Source organism: Psammomys obesus, unplaced genomic scaffold (assembly GCF_907164565.1).
Source record: "Psammomys obesus unplaced genomic scaffold, mPsaObe1.curated_primary_1811, whole genome shotgun sequence".
Classification (NCBI taxonomy): Eukaryota; Metazoa; Chordata; class Mammalia; order Rodentia; family Muridae; genus Psammomys; species Psammomys obesus.
Window position 1 is genome coordinate 17,902,932 of NW_026596046.1, and position 18,512 is coordinate 17,921,443.

General features: G+C 41.9%; 1 protein-coding gene across 1 annotated transcript in view; it reads left to right on the forward strand.

Moving 5' to 3' along the window:
- Wdr93 (WD repeat domain 93) overlaps positions 1-18,512 on the forward strand; it is a 45,147-nt gene that overhangs the window by 4,443 nt on the left and 22,192 nt on the right. The window contains exons 2-8 of the mRNA XM_055623391.1: positions 4,846-5,192; positions 5,746-5,938; positions 7,903-7,967; positions 11,475-11,553; positions 13,894-14,009; positions 15,998-16,033; positions 18,038-18,073. Coding sequence (XP_055479366.1) covers positions 4,884-5,192; positions 5,746-5,938; positions 7,903-7,967; positions 11,475-11,553; positions 13,894-14,009; positions 15,998-16,033; positions 18,038-18,073 — 834 coding nt within the window. The 5' untranslated portion in view covers positions 4,846-4,883. The remainder of the gene's footprint in view (positions 1-4,845; positions 5,193-5,745; positions 5,939-7,902; positions 7,968-11,474; positions 11,554-13,893; positions 14,010-15,997; positions 16,034-18,037; positions 18,074-18,512) is intronic.

The following is an 18,512-nucleotide window of genomic DNA, read 5'->3' on the forward strand; positions in this document are numbered from 1 at the left end:
TTCATAAGTGGACTCACTCTGTATTTAAGTTTGGATACTGGTTTCTTTCCAATATTGATATTAGTTCATGTCATATGTGACAGCAGCACCATTCCACTATGTTACCAAGTGATGCTTCATTATATGTATCCATTTATCCACTGAAGAACATTCAATTTATTTCCCATATTTGGATGTTGTAAGTGGAGCTATAAATAGTTACATACAGGTTTTGTGTGAATATAGATTTTTTTTTTTATTTCTAGGGCTTGTTGATAGAGTATGTCTATTTGTAACTGTAAAATGCACTGTCAGATTGTTTTTCTGGGTGGTACACTATTTTCTGTTCTTAACAGCAACATACAAAACATGTAAAAGCCGAGAGCGTACATGGTGAGACCACACCACAGGGCAAAGACAGACACTGGAAAATGGCATGGGTTTTGAAACCTTAAAGCCTACCCCAAGTAATACACTTCCTCCGACAAGGCCACACCTCCTAATTCTTCCCAAGCAGTTTCACCAGTTGGGAACTTAGCATTCAAATATATGAGCCTTTGTGGGCCATTCTCATTCAAACCACTGCATTCAACTCCCTGGCCACCATAGGTTTGTAGCCATATCATAATGTAAAATACATTTAGTCCAACTTCAAAATCTTCATAGTCTTTCACAGTCTCAACAGTTTAAAAGTCCAAAGTCTTCGAGACTAAAGGCAATATCTTAATTGTAACTCCCTGTAACAGCAAAAATCAACTACATATTTCCAACATACAATGGCACAAAATATACATTACTATTACAAAAGGGAGGAAAGAGACACAGGGAAGAAATATTGGACCAAAACAAGAACAGAAGCCAGCAGGGAAAACTCCAAATCTTGTAACACTATGTCTGATGTCAAAGGGCTCATCAGATTTCCAACTCCTTTTAGTTTTGTTTACTGGAACACACTTCTCTCTCTTAGACTGACTCCATGCCCTTTATGTAGCTCTCCCTGGCAGACATCCCACTGCTCCGGCGCCTCCAGCATCTTGGGTCTCCAATCCCAAGGCTTCACTTGCACAGTCTCATGCAGTGGCCTCCCCAGGCCTCCTTTAGGGACGCCCCTTCCACATGTCTGGCCATAATAGTTTTCCTTAACGGCAGAGGAAGATCCCACATCCCCTTTACTTCTGTAGCTTCTTAAATCTAAAGTCTGAACCAAGTGGCTGAGGCTTCTAAGATCTACTTCCTTCTTGGGATGAACCTGGCCCCTTCCTTGAATTACATTTACATACATTTTCCTTTGTTGGTGCTTTATTGGAACAGACAATTGCTTAGGCCTTTTCACAAGTCGCAGGATTACCTGGTTTCACCCTAAGGCACCACTCCCTTTATTCCATTTCTCTTTGTCTCTTCAAATACAAATTAAGGCTCTAACATTAAATTTCCTGATGCTCCTTTTCTCCTCAGATTGTACATTTCGTATTTTTTTTCTCTACTTGCACTTTTTCATTGTATACCTGCATATGAGTAATTACCAATTACTCATAAGATAGAGTCAACACTAGGCTGTCTTGAAATCTCCTCTGCCAATGAAATTTTCAAAAATTCTACTCTTCAATATAGCTTCAGGCAGGTTCTTCAGACAAAGGCAAAACAACAGGTACATTCTTCTATTATAAGGATGTTCTCTAGCCCAGTTGCTAATATTGTTCCCCTCTGATACCTCTTGAGCTGGGCCTCCATAGTTCATATCACTCTCAGCACTACTGTCTTCCGAGGATGATACATTAAACCTCACTTATGGCATTCGACTACTTTTCTAGTCCAAATTCCCAGTGTCTTCCACATTTCTCCCCAAACCAGGATGGTCAGGCCTGTTATAACAAACCACAACAGTGTTTTCTTATTCTTTTTTTCCATCTACTTAATCTACAATAGAGAAGAATGTATGGTTTGTCTTCTTTTTTTTTTTTTTCCTTTTGGTAGAGGACAGATCTTATTATGTAAACCAGGCTGGCCACTTACTCAAAGAGATCTCTTGCCTTTGCCTCCCTAGTTCTGGGATTAAAGGCATGTACCAGGGGCTGGAGAGATAGCTCACCAGTTAAGAGCACTTGTTGCTCTTCTAGAGGATTCAGGTTTGGTTTCCAGCACCCACATGACATCTCACAAACATCCAAAACTCCAGTTCCAGGGGAAGAGATGCCATCTTCTGCCCTCCACAAGCACCTGGCATGCATGTGGCACACACACATATGTTCAGGCAACATACACACATACACACACAAATAGGAATAAATAAATCTTTAAAGGTATGTACTTTCATGCCTAGCAATTACAACTCTTTGCTTGATAACTCTGATATCTGCAACAATTTTGAATTGGGTTCAATTCTTTAATATTTCTCTTTATTTTGGCTTATATTCCTGACTCTCCGTACACTAGAGTTGTTTTTTTTTTTTGTTTTGTTTTGTTTTGTTTTTTTGTATTTCAAACATTGTTAATTTCACATCATTAGATGCTAGGTTTTTCAATCTTCTTATTAGCATATATTGAAAATGCTGGATTTTGTGTTCTTATTTAATTTTAATTCATGATCATAAATTCAACTCTGCAATTCACCTAGGACATGGAGGAAAATAAAGATAACATGGAACTCAAAGACCTGTAGCAAGGGCCAAAAGCTCATGGGATATTGTGAGTAATGGGGGTATTGGCGGCTGGTTAAGATGCACAGGTCAAAGTATCAAAGTTCCTTAAATCCCAGCACTCAGGAGGCAGAGGCAGGTGGATCTCTGTGAGTTTAAGGCCAACCTGATCTACCTAGAAAGTTCTAGGACATCCAGGGCTACATAGTGAGACACTGTCTCAAAAAAAAAAAAAAAAAAAAAAAAAAACCAACAGTGACAACAAACTACCAGAACTGCCCACAATTGCCAGTGGTGATCCTGCTGATCTTATCTTTCTTGGACCCCAAGTACTCTATGGCTTTCATTCTTCACCTTTCCAAAAACCATGGCTTCCCATCTAAACACTCCGTTTACAGTGCAGAAGGAAAATGGAACTGTTTGTGTTTGGTTCAGCATTCACCATGGGCAAGATGCTAGGACTGTATGCTTCAGGATGAAGGTCTCATCCTCAGATATTTTCCCCCATAATGGCATTGTTCCAGTGCCATTATGGTGTGTGAAGTCACCCAAATGGGTTATCAATCATGGAATATCAATTGTGGAATAACCCTATGAAAAGAGGAGCACATATAAATCAGTCTTTCTCTTTGGTGCTCAGAGCATGAAGATTTCCTGGTGTTTTGGTACTGTCTGCAAACAAAGGAAACACAAGCTAAGGGCTGGCCATCAGCCTGGATGTTGAGGAACGCAATGGGGTTTGCCAATAGCCAACAGTAAACAGCTACAGGGGACAATGGTGTTTGCAAAGTGACACTGGATTTTTTGTTTTGTTTTGTTTTGTTTTGTATTCTTGTAAATGTTCTTAAGCTTTGTTCTGAGATGGAGTTAACTTGCATAAAGGCAGTTTTGTTTTCCATATTCTAATACATCATTCCATATGAGTGATACTGGTGCAACATTTGTTCTTGGGCTTATTTTTCCACTACCAAGTCTCGATCCTTCTGATGTTCTATCCACTGTCCCTGACTAATGAGATTATCTAGTCTGGTTAAAGAAACCACATTTTTTCCTGGCTGTGAATGAATTAGCTTACTGTCCTCACTAATGCCCTCAAGTGGTCCTGGCCTGAGCATCAGCTAGCCTTGTCCCTCCCGTACTAGAAGCATCACATATGTACTCAAGCATGGAAGGAAAGATCATGATGGCAGCTGGAGCTTTATAGGACTTGCATAGACCATAGCCACTTTATCAGTATAAGGCCACACTACCCTGAGTTTAGCATAAACTGCCTCCCAATTTCCTCATTAAATGCTTTTTGAAACTGTGACAGTGAGCTGGGTGTAGTGGCACACTCCTTCAATCCCAGCACTCAGGAGGCAGAGGCAGGTGGATCTCTCTGAGTTCAAGGCCAGCCTGGGCTATAAAGTAAGTCCAGGACAACCAAGGCTACACAGAGAAAAACAAAAACAAACAAACAAACAACCCCCCCCCCCAAACCTATGACAGTGGCTGGTGTGATGGCTCACTGGGTAAAGGCACTTGCCACCAAGCCTTCTGACCTGAGTTAAATTTCTGGGATTCACATGGTGGAACAAGAGAACTCTTGAAGGTGTTCCCTGAACCCACACATGCACTATGACACACACATGCACTATGGCATGCACACCCACAAATAAACAGAAAAATGTAATAAAAACAATGACATTTGAAATCCCTTTACACAGAATTGTACACAGCTTTAAAGCTTTTGAAATTCAAATTATTCTATCCCTTCCTATAGGCTTGTGCTTTACATATGAAGATATATAGAGGAGAGCTGCTAAGTTTTAAATACTTTAGAAATATCTAATTATTCTAATTTTGTAGGATTTTTAGTCAGTATTCTGTCCATGTCACAGACAGGAGACTCAGTGGCTTGAACAGAGCCATTTTCAAAGGCAGACAACCAGGGAAAGGTATTAGCCGTGAATGGATTCCTTTTGGAACAAAAGATGGTTACTTGTCCTATTAGGAGTTGAAGAAAGACAACAAAGTGCCACATTCTTTCATCACAGTTCATATCATCTTGGGTTAGCCTGAGAGATACCTGCCCCTCTGGTACCCTTATGAATATGAAGATCCCAGAATACAGCAGCACCCTACATAAGAAAGTCCAGGCTGAGACAGTTCCCATAGGATGCTGTGCTAGACAAGGTTAGCTTCTTGTTTATGTTTTTCCCCAAGTCTCTCTGCTCACTTTGCTTCCTAGCTTTGAGTCCCCAGAAGTTCTCAGTACCACCTGCTGTGATGTCACCCTTCAAAGGAAGTCAGGCTCAGAAGCAAAGGATGTCAAGGATGTCTGTGTTTATCAAGGGACCATTGGAGATTCCATCTCCAACAGAGACAGACTGGCCTAAGGATGATGAAAAGGATTTTGTCTTCCTGGACATTGATCGAGAACTGGATTCCCTGCCTCAGCCTTACCGAATGATCAACAAGGTGCTGAACCAACTGTTTGACCAGTCATGGGAAGTTATTGAAGAGAGAGAAGCTTTAAGAGAAATTGAGAAAAACCGGATCCTGCCTACCATCTACCCTCCAGTTACAGAAATCCAGGTACAAACAAGAGCGCCTGTTTTTCACTTGGTTATAAAAATACCTGATTCAGGGAGGGAAGGAATTCCTACTGAGCTGTCCATCAGTAATACAGATGCATTTCTGAGAGACAGTAAGCATGCTGCTATTGGTCCAAAAAGATCTGGCAGTGGGAAGTGGTGTGTTATGGTTAATTGAAGATTACACAAATGCTTTTTATGTCATGTTATTGACACTAAAAAGCTTCGTTAATATATTAGTCCCTCTCAACACTTGGCAACTGAGAACTGTCAGTGATTTAGCTGTTGTTCTTCCCACAGAACGCTAGGCTGAATAAAGCAGGAAACCTGTGGTCATGCTCATGTTCAGAATAGAGATGGGTCCAACTTCTGCTCTCTCTGGCTACCTCTCCCAAAGTGCAATGCTGAGGGCAAGCTTTTTCTACAGGCACATGTTGGGCAACGAGTTGTCTAGAAAGAGCCCTGCCCCTTTTTGAAAAGTTAGCTCAGATGGCCTGATGGCATTGACAGCTGAACATAATTAGCTTTGTCTTTCTGTGTACATGTTTTCCCAGCTCAACCAAATGCCTGGTGGTATGGCTGTTTCACAAGACTATCTGTTTATTGGAGGAGCCAAAGGATTCTCAATCTATAATCTGGAAAATTTCAAAAGAATATATGTTTGGGAGAAGTTTAAGGTGGACGTTGTCTCCATCTGGGCCACAGATTTGGGGAATGAAGTGCTTATTGTTCCTGTGGATGAAATGGGTATTTGTTCTTCTTCATTTTTAGATTAATTTATAGGTATTTAGAGACTGGTATTCAGTTTAATCTCTTTTCCAAGTATAAGGAAATTAAGGCACGGCAAGCTCTCTCTGCTCATGTAGTCATAACTACTATCTACCTGCATGAAAGTAAGGTGTGCCAAGCCTAGTGTAGCATTTTTCATATAGTAGCCCATTTGGTTTTTCACCTGTCCAAGGGAAGTACAGTTGCAGTTGATCATTGTCCTGTTTGGAAGAGACATCTTGAAGCATAAAGGTTAAATCATTTCCTTGAGGTAAATAGAAATAAGTGGCACAAGGACATTTCAAACCAGGCAGGGTAGCCCCAAAGTTCATACCCTTCCAGCCCTCAGAGCCCTGCTCCCCAGCTGTCGCTGCTCCACCCACACAGGTGTACTGATATACCCTCAGGAATGTTGAAAAAGTCAAAACCGAAGGGGAGTGGGGGGGAGAGAGAGGCAAGGGGGTACAGCTTTTTTCATTTAAGAGAGAGAAATTCTGGCTAGGCATGGTGACACACACCTGTAATCCCAGCACTCAGGGAGGCGGAGGCAGGTGGATCTCTGAGTTTAAGGGCAGCCAGGTCTACAAAGCAAGTCCAGGATAGCCAAGGCTACACAGAGAAAGCCTGTCTCAAACAAACAAACAAACAAACATACAATAAATAAAAGAGGGCTGGCAGGATTGCTTGTTGTGCAGAGGGGCTTTAGTTCAATCATGCTTTATTCAATCCCCAGGACTCACTTGGCAGAAAAAGGGAACTGACTCCTTCGACTCATCCTCTTAACTGCCCCATGCATGGGTGGCATGAGTGCCCCCCTCTAAAAATAAATATGATAACATTTTTAATTTCTCTAAACGGGGAGGGGAAGACAACAGACATAATGATGAATAGCAGCTCATATATGTAACCCAGCATTTGCAAGGCAAAAGCAAAAGGACCAGGAGTTCAAGGTCATCTTCAGCTACATCCGGATTTGGGGGCCATCCTGAATTACAGGAGAGCCTGTCTCAATTATCCTTTCTACCAAAAAGACTTAATGATAGAACATATTTTTGGTGAGGAGAACATGCTGGGCAATGTGGGTGATGATGATTCCTTTCTACATCATATACCTGGGTGCATCCTTAAGAAGAATAGTAGGGGAATGAGGTGTTCAGGGCTTGTGATTTGAAGCACATTTTAACACCCACAGGTTTGATATACCTGGAGAATATCTGTGGAGGACTTTAGGCGAAAGAAAAAGCCACATTCATTATGGTCCATTATATAAATGGTTTCATATCTGTGTTACTTTTTTTTTTTTTTTTTTGATGAATTTGAAGGTAGATTGCCTTGATGTCCCTTGTACTGTCAGTGTCATGGAATAGCTATCCCATGAATCTTTATTAAGATGGATTAGAATTTCACCCAGAGTGAGCCGAATGCTTTATGTGATCTGTCTATATCATGGGTGCAAAGGTAGGTTATAAGTAACTGGGAGGCACTTAAAGGAATGTAAGAAGTCATGGTAGGTGACAATCACGTCCTGAATTCAACAGAATTAACTGCACAGGGAACCCTAGTGGGTTAAGGCACATGGAAAGGTGAGGGAAGATCCTTTCTCTCAAAGGAGTTTATGAACCCAACACATTTATAGCCAACATTTGTACCAGTGCAAAGAAGTGGGGGATGATAGCCAGAGTAGGGGGCTAGGAATGCAGAATGGGCTGCTATGGCTGGTGTGCTTATAAGAAACTTCCAGAAAATATGGGTAACACTAGCTAAGTAGGAGAGGACTGGAAAGAGGAACAAACTGAATATTTTACAGTAGTTGGGAGACCAGGAGCAGCATAGGCCATGTGGGGGCTGCAAAGCAAGGACAGGCTGGTAAGTTTAGAGTCAGATACTACGCCCCAATCCTTCCTGGCTCCCTGGTCTCACAGTCTCTTGTTTCTCTGTTTCAGGTATTGTTAGATTTTTTTACTTGTATAAAGACAGCCTTTTTCTCATCAAAGCCATCAATGAAATGGTGAGTTCCTGTTCTCTCACCCTTAGCTGGGGGACATTGAATGGGTAATGCAAAGCACTCCTCATAAAAGACTTGTGTCTAGGATGTAAGAAGCTACAGTAAATCAAACCCATACTAAAACCAAACAGGGCTGAGATGGCTCAGTAGGGAAAGTTGCCTTGCAGCAAAGCCTGATGACCAATGGCCTGAGTCCCTTTCCTAGGACCTACATGGTGGAAGGAGAGAACAGAATTCTAAAAATTGTCCTCTGACCTCCACACTCACGCTGACACACACACACACACTTCTAAAGTTACTTCTTCTAGCACTGAAGGTTTTATTCATGTGACTTGTTTAAAATGGCATTCATACCAGTTGTCAAGTGAGGGTGGGAGAGGAGGCAGAGTGGGAAAAGGGGAAGGAATTTCCCTCTATTGGTAATAAAGCTCTAGATTTATCCAACTGGGCATTTCATAACCTCCAGAGACTCGTGTTCCTTAAAAATTGTGTACCACTTTTAAAAAACAGTCTAGCTCGCGGGATGCTGGTGCGGGCCGTCATCAGTTTCCTGCAGTGGCGTCGGCACTGTGCTTGATGTGGACTTTTTTCCAGACAGTTGTTGTGAACCACCTCCATCTTGTGGCTGGAACGTTAACCCTCTCGAACCTGCTGGTGCCACAGCCTCAATTACCTTTCATAATAACTGTCCCGATTTTTAAAAACGCCTTCCTTCTGTGAGACTTTCTGGCCCAGGTGGGAGACGGGGGCTGCCATAGAGTATAGTGTAGGAATGGCAGTGACTGACCCAGAGCTCTCACAGATGAGGAAACATAGGAGGGAGCAGGATCTCTGGAGGAAATGAACCCCATGCCAAAGGGAGACTCCAGTAAAGCTCTAAAAGTCTACAAATACCAGCTGCTATGGCAACTGAGCAGCCAGTTGATGCTTGCGAGGCAGGGTGAAGCTCTTGGAGATTCACGGTGCTCAACAAGACGAGATGAGAGTTTTGCCTGAGGGCATGTCTGATGAGGGAGTACCACCTCTCACTAAGGGATGTGTTGGGATGCCAACAGTTCCCAGAGAGCCTTAGAACCCAGCCATCAAGATGCCCAAGGCACAGCATGTATGTGTACATGTATGTGTGCATGTATGTGGATGCACATATAGATGTGCATGCCAAAAGAAGACTTTTGGTGTTTTCCTCAGTCACTTTCCACCTTATTTTTTGGCAGAGGATCTCACTAAATCTGTTGCTACTAATTTGACTATAGAGTGGCTGGGGAAACAAGCTCGGCTCTTCCTTTCTCCACCTCCCCAGCACCAGGCTGACAGGCACGTGCTGCTACACTCAACTTATCATCCCATCATTAAATTTATGCTCTGACATAATTATATCCAACTTTTTATATAAATCCTAGGGATCCAAACTCAGGTCCTCATGCCTGCATGGCAAGCACTTTGCCAACTAAGCCATCTTGGACTTTGTTTTTTTTTTTTTTTTTTTTTTGAAGTAGGGTACGGTGGTTTGAATAGGAATGCCCCCATAGACCCATGTGTGTGACTACTAGGCCCCTAGGGAGTGGCACCACTAGGAGGTGTGGCCTTGTTGGAGGAAGTGTGTCACTGTAGGGATGGGTTATGAGGTCTCCTACCCTCAAGCTACACAGAATCTCCTTCTGTTGCCTGCGGATCAAGATGTTGAACTCTCAGCACCTGCAGCACCATGTCTGCCTGCATGTCACCATGGTCACTACCATGATGATAATGGACTAAACCTCTGAAACTGTAAGCCAGGCCCAGTTAAATGTTTTCCTTTATAAGAGTCGCCTTCGTCATGATGTCTCTTCACAGCAGTGACACCCTAATTAAGACACAGGGTCTCTCTTTGTTGACATGCCAACCTTAGAACTCATGGTGTAGACTGAGCCAGCCTTGAACTTTTAGAAATCCACCTGCCTCTGCCTCCAGAGTGCTGGGATTAAAGGTTTGTACCACCATGCCTGGTGGGCTTTGTTTTGATTGTGATGTGAACATACCAATTGTGAAAGATGTTAATATCCTCTACAAGGTGATTGAAGAAACTGAAAAACAGGCTAGTTATTAGCTGTTGCTTAGGAATTAATAATTTGGGCTTAAATAAATATTCGCAATGTGTTGGGTTTTGTTGAATGATTATTAGTAATTGATGTTGATTCATATTATTAGTAATGCAGCCCACAAAAATATGATGCCAATAGGATTTGGAAGGTAATAAATACAACTAAAATTGTGATGTTACAATGCAACATCATGATGGCATAAAGAAACATTTTAATAGCGCAATGCAAATTGTCCAATGTGACAGCACAATTAAGCAACATGATGTCATTTTGGGGCAATATGGTGTCACAGTGGAGTGTATGATGTTATATCATTGTGTGACAAAATTGAACATTGCAATGGCAGAATGCAGAATTATGATGTCTAAATGCAAAATTGTGATGGCACAGTGCAGCATTCTGAAGACACAGTGTAGCACTGAGGTGGCTCAGTGAAACATTTGATGACACAATAGAGCATTATCTTGTCACAGTGCAGCACTGTGGTGGCACAGTACAGTATTATGACAGACGTGGAACATTGTGACATTATAAGGAGCATTAAGGATTTTTGGAATAGAGAATTGTGGTGTCACAGTGTGGCATTGTGATGTCACTAGGAATTATTGTGTTGACACAATTCAGCACTTTGAGGTAATAGTGCTGCACTATGATGCCACAATTGAACATTTTGATGTCATGGTGAAGTTATGTTACAGCGCAATGGAGCCTTGTACTGGCACAGTGGAGCATTTTGATGGCCACATGGGGGACTCATTATGTCACTCTCTTTTTTTAATTTTTAAATTTATTACAATTTATTCACTTTGTATCCCAGCTGTAGCCCCCACCCTCAACCCCTCCCTAACCCTCCCTTTCTTTTCATATGTTTGAAAATCTCTTTAGTAAATTGATAGATATTAAGTTATATAAATAAAAATTATTTATTCTTTAAACAAATTAGGGAGCTCACGGACGTAACTGCTCTAGCCACCTGATTTTGTTGGTCGTTCTCAAGCTCCTTCAAGGGGTAGCATACTCATCCCCCAGCCTTTCTCAGCTGGCCCCAAATTGGAGGATCTTTTATTCCTAGGTCACCCCCAAGCTGGACTATAGCTTGGCTGCTATAGTCCAGACAAGCACCAGTTTTCACTGTCATATAAAACTTATTTTAACTCAGCTAAAAAACTGAGTACAGCATTGACCTTAGGGTTTGCCCTGACGGCATTCAGTGAACTACAAAGAGTTAAGGCTAAAGCAAGTTCCATTCCTTCACATGCTGTCTTGCCCAATTCCTATATGCAAACAGGAAATATGAACTGCTATGAGGCATCTTGCCATTGCAAGCTTCTGGAAGACCCCTGGCCTGGTGTGAACTACAGGACCCCTGCCATGGGCTCCTCCCTATTTAGTGGACCACATTCACTCTGCTGGCATCTCTTCTTTTCAGGATGATGTCACCAAGCAAAGCACCTGTTTGAAGATGGAATTCTCTCAGGGCGGTGACTATGCAGCTTTCCTCCTCCAAGGCAAGGGCGCCCAAAAGCTGTGAGGGAGGTTTGGATTTGTGTCTCTTACAGACTTTCACTGTAGACCTTTCATTTAGAAATAACTTCAGATTTAGACATGTGTGGTGGTACATACCTATAAACCTATCACCAGGGAGGCTCAGGCAGAAGGATCATGAGTATAAGGCTACAGAATGAGACCTTGTCTCAAAAATAAAAAACAAACAAAATAACTTTCAGTATAAAGAACAGCAAGAGCTGGAGAGGTGACTCATGGGTTAGAGCCCTAGCTGCTCTTTCAGAGGGCTGGGGTTTGATCCCAGCACCCACAGTCAGCTCACAATCCTCTGTAACTGCAGCTCCAGGGCATCAGACCACCTCTCCTGGGCACTGCATGCTGGTAATATGCAGATATACATGGGGGCAAAATAGCCATATGTGGAAAATAAATCTTTTAAAAAACAGAAGAGTAGCAAAGCCAGTAGAAAGTTCTTCTGCATTCTCCACTGATCCTCACCTTTAACCTGATGGTGTGGGTGTGGAAACAAAGACAGAAACAGTAATACTGCGTCACCAACTAACCCCTGCTGGCCAGATTTCCCATCACTTCATCCTTTTTTTTTTTTTTCCTTGCTATTTTTTTTCCTTAGGCAAGGATACAATATCACATTGAGTCATATGTCACCCTAGCATACTCCTGTGACAGCTCCTTGGTCATTACTTGGTTTCCATTATCTTGACTTTTTTTTTTTTTTTTTGACTTTTCTTTTCAGGAGAACCAACCAGATAGCCATGCCCTTCACTTCAGTTTGTCTGCCTTTTCCCTCATGGTTCATCCAAGGCTAAGGATTTAGGGGGAAGCTAGCATAGGACAGGCACTGTCTCAAGAACTGTGTGGACCCAGGTTGACCCACTTTTGCTTTTATTAGCCTAGATCACAGGCTCCTTCAGGCTGGCTCTAAAATTCTGTGCTCAAGTAATCCTCCTGCCTCAATCTCCAGAGTTGTCACATCAGGTCTATACTACCATGCCTAGCTTAGTTTTTATTTTTTTTCCTTTCTGTTCCATGTAAGGTACAAGTCACTAAGTCTAGACAATAAGAAAGGTGATTTACGTGTCTCCTGGAGGCAGGAGAATCAAAGACTGTGCTAAAGCGTTTTTGTAATTATTAGACGTTTGGGGGAAGCTACTTTGAGAAGATGCAGACATCTCAGCTCTCCTTAAAGTTTATCCACCTATCTTGGCGCCTGTTGTCCCCTCCTAACAGCTACAGCTATGCCTGTGTCAACAAAACATACTTTATTCAAATGCTTGGTAGTTTGTTTTCCAGCTTGTAAACATTTGGACATATTTTATATGAGCCTGGATCTGCACTTTTTTTTCCTCGAATGTTGGAGGAACATAGAGATTTTATAGTGCTTTTTGTGTCAAAGGACACGTTTGGGGCTGAAGAGATGGCTCAGCAGTTAAAAGCACTGATTACTCTTTCAGAGAACACAGGATTAATTCCCAGCATCAATATGGCAGCTCACAACCATATATAACTCTAGTTCCAAAGGATCTAATATCTTCTGGCCCCTGGAGGCACCAAGCACATACATGATGTACAAATATAAATGCAAGCAAAACACTCATGTAGTCACGTTCTTGGGCTGTTATAACAAAGTACCACAAAGTGGGTAGCTTAAGATGATAGGCATTTATTTCCTTATGGTTCTGGGAACCAGAAGTGTGAAATTACAATGTCCAGATGATTATATTTTAAATGAACCACTGAGGCAGGATCCCATTCCACGGGAAAACAACCTTTCCCAAATGGGTCAGTATTCAGAACAGGAGCCCAGCCTTTTCTTGTGATGAGAGGGTTCCACAGCCTCGCACAGATCATCATCTCAAATGCTGGCCAGAAGACTTCTTTGGGGTCTGTCCCCATTCCAACTTTTCCTTTGCCCTAAGCCTCTCTTGCTATGCTTACATGTGCCACCTTCTTCCCGTAGGTGGTGGCAATGTTAGCTTTAGGGCAGAATGTCAATAAAACCGACTATTTGCAACATAGAAAACACGGGACGTAGCAGATAACAGTTTGATCAAAACTTCAGTTGTGACAGTGTTGTGGGAGAATCCCCTGATGCCATTAGGTAGCAGTGGTCTGAGGGGTCTACTCTCCAGGCAAACATTGCTTGGGAAGTGAGGGCTTGCAATAACCATTGCTTCAGTTCCTGTAAACCTCCCTTCACAGGTACCTACTGCAGAGGTTCTGGGTCTCGGGCCAGCACTTCTGAGAAGACAGACATTGTTAAGCTGAAACTTGCCGCCTGTTAGCAGTTACTCAATGCTTGCTTAAATGGTTTCCCAATGCAGGAGCTGGGGAGATTTGGCTGGAAGTGTATAAGTTGCCCAAGGAGACTTGGCTAAAGGAAGCGGAGCTCCCCCAATTAGGTCCAAGTCAGAAGAAAAAAACCAAACAGGTGCCAATGGTAGGAAACATCTTTTTTTTTTAAATCAATACTTTTCCTCTCTATCCTTTGCCCAAATCTAGCCTAAATTCTCCATGGAACTAGCAAGGCCACTGGAGGTTTGACAGATGGCAACAGAAATGGTGGACTGTCTCCAGTAGGTAAATTATTAGTAAGTAGAGATGTCTTGAGTAGCCAGAAGTTCAGAGCTTCTCTTGACTTAGATTTATCATTCCTGAGACTGCACATAGACATTTCTTGTAGGAGGTTAGTACCTTTTACTCTGATTCCCGCCTCACAGATAACTTTCCCCAGTCATGGTCTGAAATAATTCTTGAATGTTTCACGTTCTACTAAGTTTCCCAGAGTGTGATGTATCCTTTGTTTTTCTTAGTAGGGAGCAACTTAACTATTTTAGTTGGCTTGAGATCTAATTCCTCGGAAAAGATTAAAGCTTATTTTACATATGTATATAACATACATGTATTTGTTTTCACTTTAAAATCACTAATATTGAGCACTCCATTTAAAACATACTGTGTTAATCCAGGCAGTGGTGGTATACGCCTGTAATCACAGCACTCAGGAGGCAGAGGCAGGCGAATCTCAGTGAGTTCAAGGCCATATTGCACACAAAGTAAGTTCTAGGACAGCCAGGGCTACACAGAGAAACCTTGTCTCAAAAATCCAAAAACTAAAACAACAAGAAAAACCATATTGTCTTAGGTGTGATGGAATAGGGAAAGAACTCAGTGGCAGAACACTAGCCTAGCCTGAGCTAGGCATCACACACCCAAACATACCAGGTCAGGTCTAAAAAATAACAAAAATCAAACCAAACCAAACAAAAAACAAAAATCAAAAAACCGTGGTCTTATTAATACGGGGGCAAAGGCTGAGGTGCCCCTCACTGCTGAGCTCACCATAGGATCTCCTCAGTAGGTGACTTCACAGTGCCAAGCCTCCTCTTGCACACTGATGGAATTCGCCAGTCATACATCCCTCCTGTCCCTCTTCACACAGCCTGAGCGTCTGGTTACCCTGATCTGTGTGAATGCCTGATGGCTATTCACTATTTTTCATACACTGAGGATCACTTAGCATGTGACAGTGGTTGATGTCTTACTGTAAATTATATTTAGAGTCACTTAAATGTAAATTGTTAGCATCACTATATTTTCCAAATCAGAAATATTCACTTTAGGAACAAAACACAGGCTAGCTGGCGTGGTGGCTCACCCCTTTAATCCCAGCACTTGGGAGAAAGAGGCAGGTGGATCTCTGTAAGTTCAAAGACAGCCTAGTCTACATAGTGAGTTCCAGCCAGAGCCACATAGTGAGACCCCCAAAGAAGAAAAAAAAGCAACATAACACAATATGTCGGTGTGCAGGAACATCACATGGTGCTCTATACAATTTTAAAAAGAAAAGGAGGGACCTGGAGATCGCTTTGTGGGTAAAGGTACGTGCTAGACAAGGTCCATGCTGAACAACCTGAGTTTAACCCCTGAGACTCACATGGCAAGAGAGAACTGACTCCCACAAGTTGTCCTCTGATCTCAGCAAGCAAACCATGGCACACACAAGGCTCCCTCTCACCGATAAATAAAGGTAAATTAATATAAAATTTATAATTAAATTAAAATTTAATATTTAATTATAACTATAATTTAATATATTAAAAATTAATGAAACTATAATAAAAATTAACATTGATTTTCATAATCAACGTTTGGTGCCCTAACTGTTACACTCGGCTCTACACCCATAACGATAATTAAGCACATCATCATTCTCCAAGCACAGTTTAAGGTCCTGAGGAATGGGGATCAAGTCTTGAAACCCCACAGGCTGGAGGACTGCCCAGATGCCGTTCCTCCATGAATATACTTCCTAAAAGGGGAAGTGGGCCAGGGGGAGAGAAAAAAAAAACATTTCTGAAGATATCAGGGGATCAGCAATATGAATCACACCTTTTGTGAATTCATTTTCCTTTTTCGCCCCCTCAGACTCCTGACGTTGCTGCTTTAGAAGGTGTGGAAATGGTAAGAAACTTTAAAGACAATCTCCAGAGAGACTTAAGTCACATTTGGAAGGTGGTGCTTGAAAGGGAAAAGTGCATTTACTACCAAGTGCGCTGGAAAAGTGTTCTGCTGCCGCTGGCCCCTCCCCCCAGCCTCTCTGTATCTTAATCTAGTACATTACAACTGCTGGAGACAGCCTCAGATCATGTCTTCTGAAGCAGGTTTGTTGTAACGCTAAGGGAACTTAAATTCCAGCCCTGTCACTTACAAAGCCCCTTCAAAGGCCATGGCAGGATCCCATTGATGTAGTTACGTCATTTTTTACTTTTGTAAAATTTGCAAAAATAGTATTATTTAATCACCATCACTTGAGGCTCTAATTTCCCCTTGCTGTAAGTTCCTTCATGTTGAGTGGCATTAGAATGAGTGTGGCATTTTGTGTTCATAACTTTATGGGTATTTGTTTTTTGAGGCAGGGTGTCTGTGTAACCCACACTGGCCTCAAACTAACAGGCTTCCACAGCCTCTCCAGTGCCAGGATTCCAGACACATACTGCCATGCTCTGATTTTGTTCTGCCCTTAAAGAGGACCCTGTGAAGCCAGCTTTGCCCCTGCCACTGTAACAATACAGTCCACCAAGACAGGTGAATTATGGAGTTCATTTCCACCTTGAAATGCTATGGGGAATGGAGCAGACATCCTGTCCTGGGGGACAGGGAACACACCCTTTTCCCAAAGTTCACCAGAGCAGCCCTTTTGTTTTAAGCTACACAAATAACACACGGGGGCATTACTCTATGAAAAGTTAGCTTATTCAGCGAACAGCATGCAGGCACATGCTAAACTTGGGAGGCCTACCTAGGAGGATGAGAGTTCAGGGTTGTTCTTGACTATGGAGCAAGTATGAGGCCAGCCTGAGCTCCATAAAATTCTGTCTCAAAGAAGAAGAAACGTTCTTTAAGACTTAAGCAATAGCGGGAGTGTTCAGGGCTGGGGAGTAAAAAAAGAAGCTAAACAATGGAGGAAAGCTGCTTACTCGCTTACTCCCCCTTGGCTTGCTCAGCTGCCTTTTTTATGCAACTCAGGACCATTTGCCCAGGGATGGCATTACACACAGTGCGCAGGACCCTCTCACATGAGTCATTAATGAAGAAAATGTTCCACACTTGCATCGAGACCAACCAAATGGAGATATTTTCTCAGCTGAAGGTCCCTCTTCCCAGATGATGCCTAGCTTGTGTCAAATTGGCAAAACAGAACAAAAACAAAAACACCTAGCCAACATAGCCTGTTACATAGCCTGTGCTGTACTGTTTGGTAGTGTTCTGCTTGGGGGAAATTCTGTACAGACTGACATTTTCCTTCCCTCCCTCCTTCCCTTTCTCTCTCTCTCTCTCTCTCTCTCTCTCACTCTCTCACTCTCACACACACGAACACCACACACACACACACACACACACACACACACACACACGCACACGCTAATCTAGGTTCGCAGGTATTTTTCAGGTTTAAATATGAGATGTGAGTCTGACTTATTGTTTTTGTGTGGATTTGTCTGTTCAGTCTGTTGTCAGGCTATGCTAGCCTTCCCTGTAAGGTGAGTTGTATCTTTTTTCCCTCTTAGGTGTGAGTAAGTCTTAAGGTCTTACTTAGCAGGAAAAAATTTAAATTATGGTTTCAACTTCTATGCTGTTCAGCTTGTTGTTTTTTAATGTTTTGAGCCAGTTTTAGTGATAGTTCACTTTATTTAGCATTCTACTTTATTAAGGTATGTGTGAATGAGCTGGGCAGTAGTGCCACACACATTTAGTCTCTTGGAAGGCAGAGGCAGGGGGATCTCTGTAAGTTTCAGGCCAGCCTGGTTTACAGAGCAAGTTCCAGGACAGCCAAGAACTACACAGAGAAACCCTGTATCCAAAAAAAAAAAAAAAAAAAAAAAAAAGTTATGTGTGAATGTTTCCTCTATGATATTTTTGTCTATTTCCCTTTCTTCGTCATAATGTTTATTTATTTAATTTCAGGGCCTGAGACGCAGTCTAAGCCCTTACGCAGTCCAGGTAAGTACCTTATCACTGAGCTAGCTCACAGCCCTCTCTTTTTAAAATTGACCTTTTATATATTTAGCTTGCTGGCTTCAGTTTGCTAACATTTTATTGAATTTTTTTCTCAGTGTAACACCTTTAAAGCTTACTGAGTCTTGTTTTATGCCCAAAATGTGGTTTGCATTTCTAAATGTTTGAAAACATGATAAGTTCTATTTGTTTTGACCAAATTATTCAAATCTTCTGCATCCTTTTTACTTTTCTTACTATATCTATATTGTATTTTACTCGCATTTCTCTGTGCTTGATCCTAACATCTTTTGGAAGAGGAGTCTTTAAGACTGTATTTTTGTTCTCTTACTTCTGTGAGTTTTTTGTTTGTGTATTTTGATCTCTCTTAGTTAGTTAGTTAGTTAGTTAGTTAGTTAGTTAGTTAGTTAGTTAGTTAGTTAGT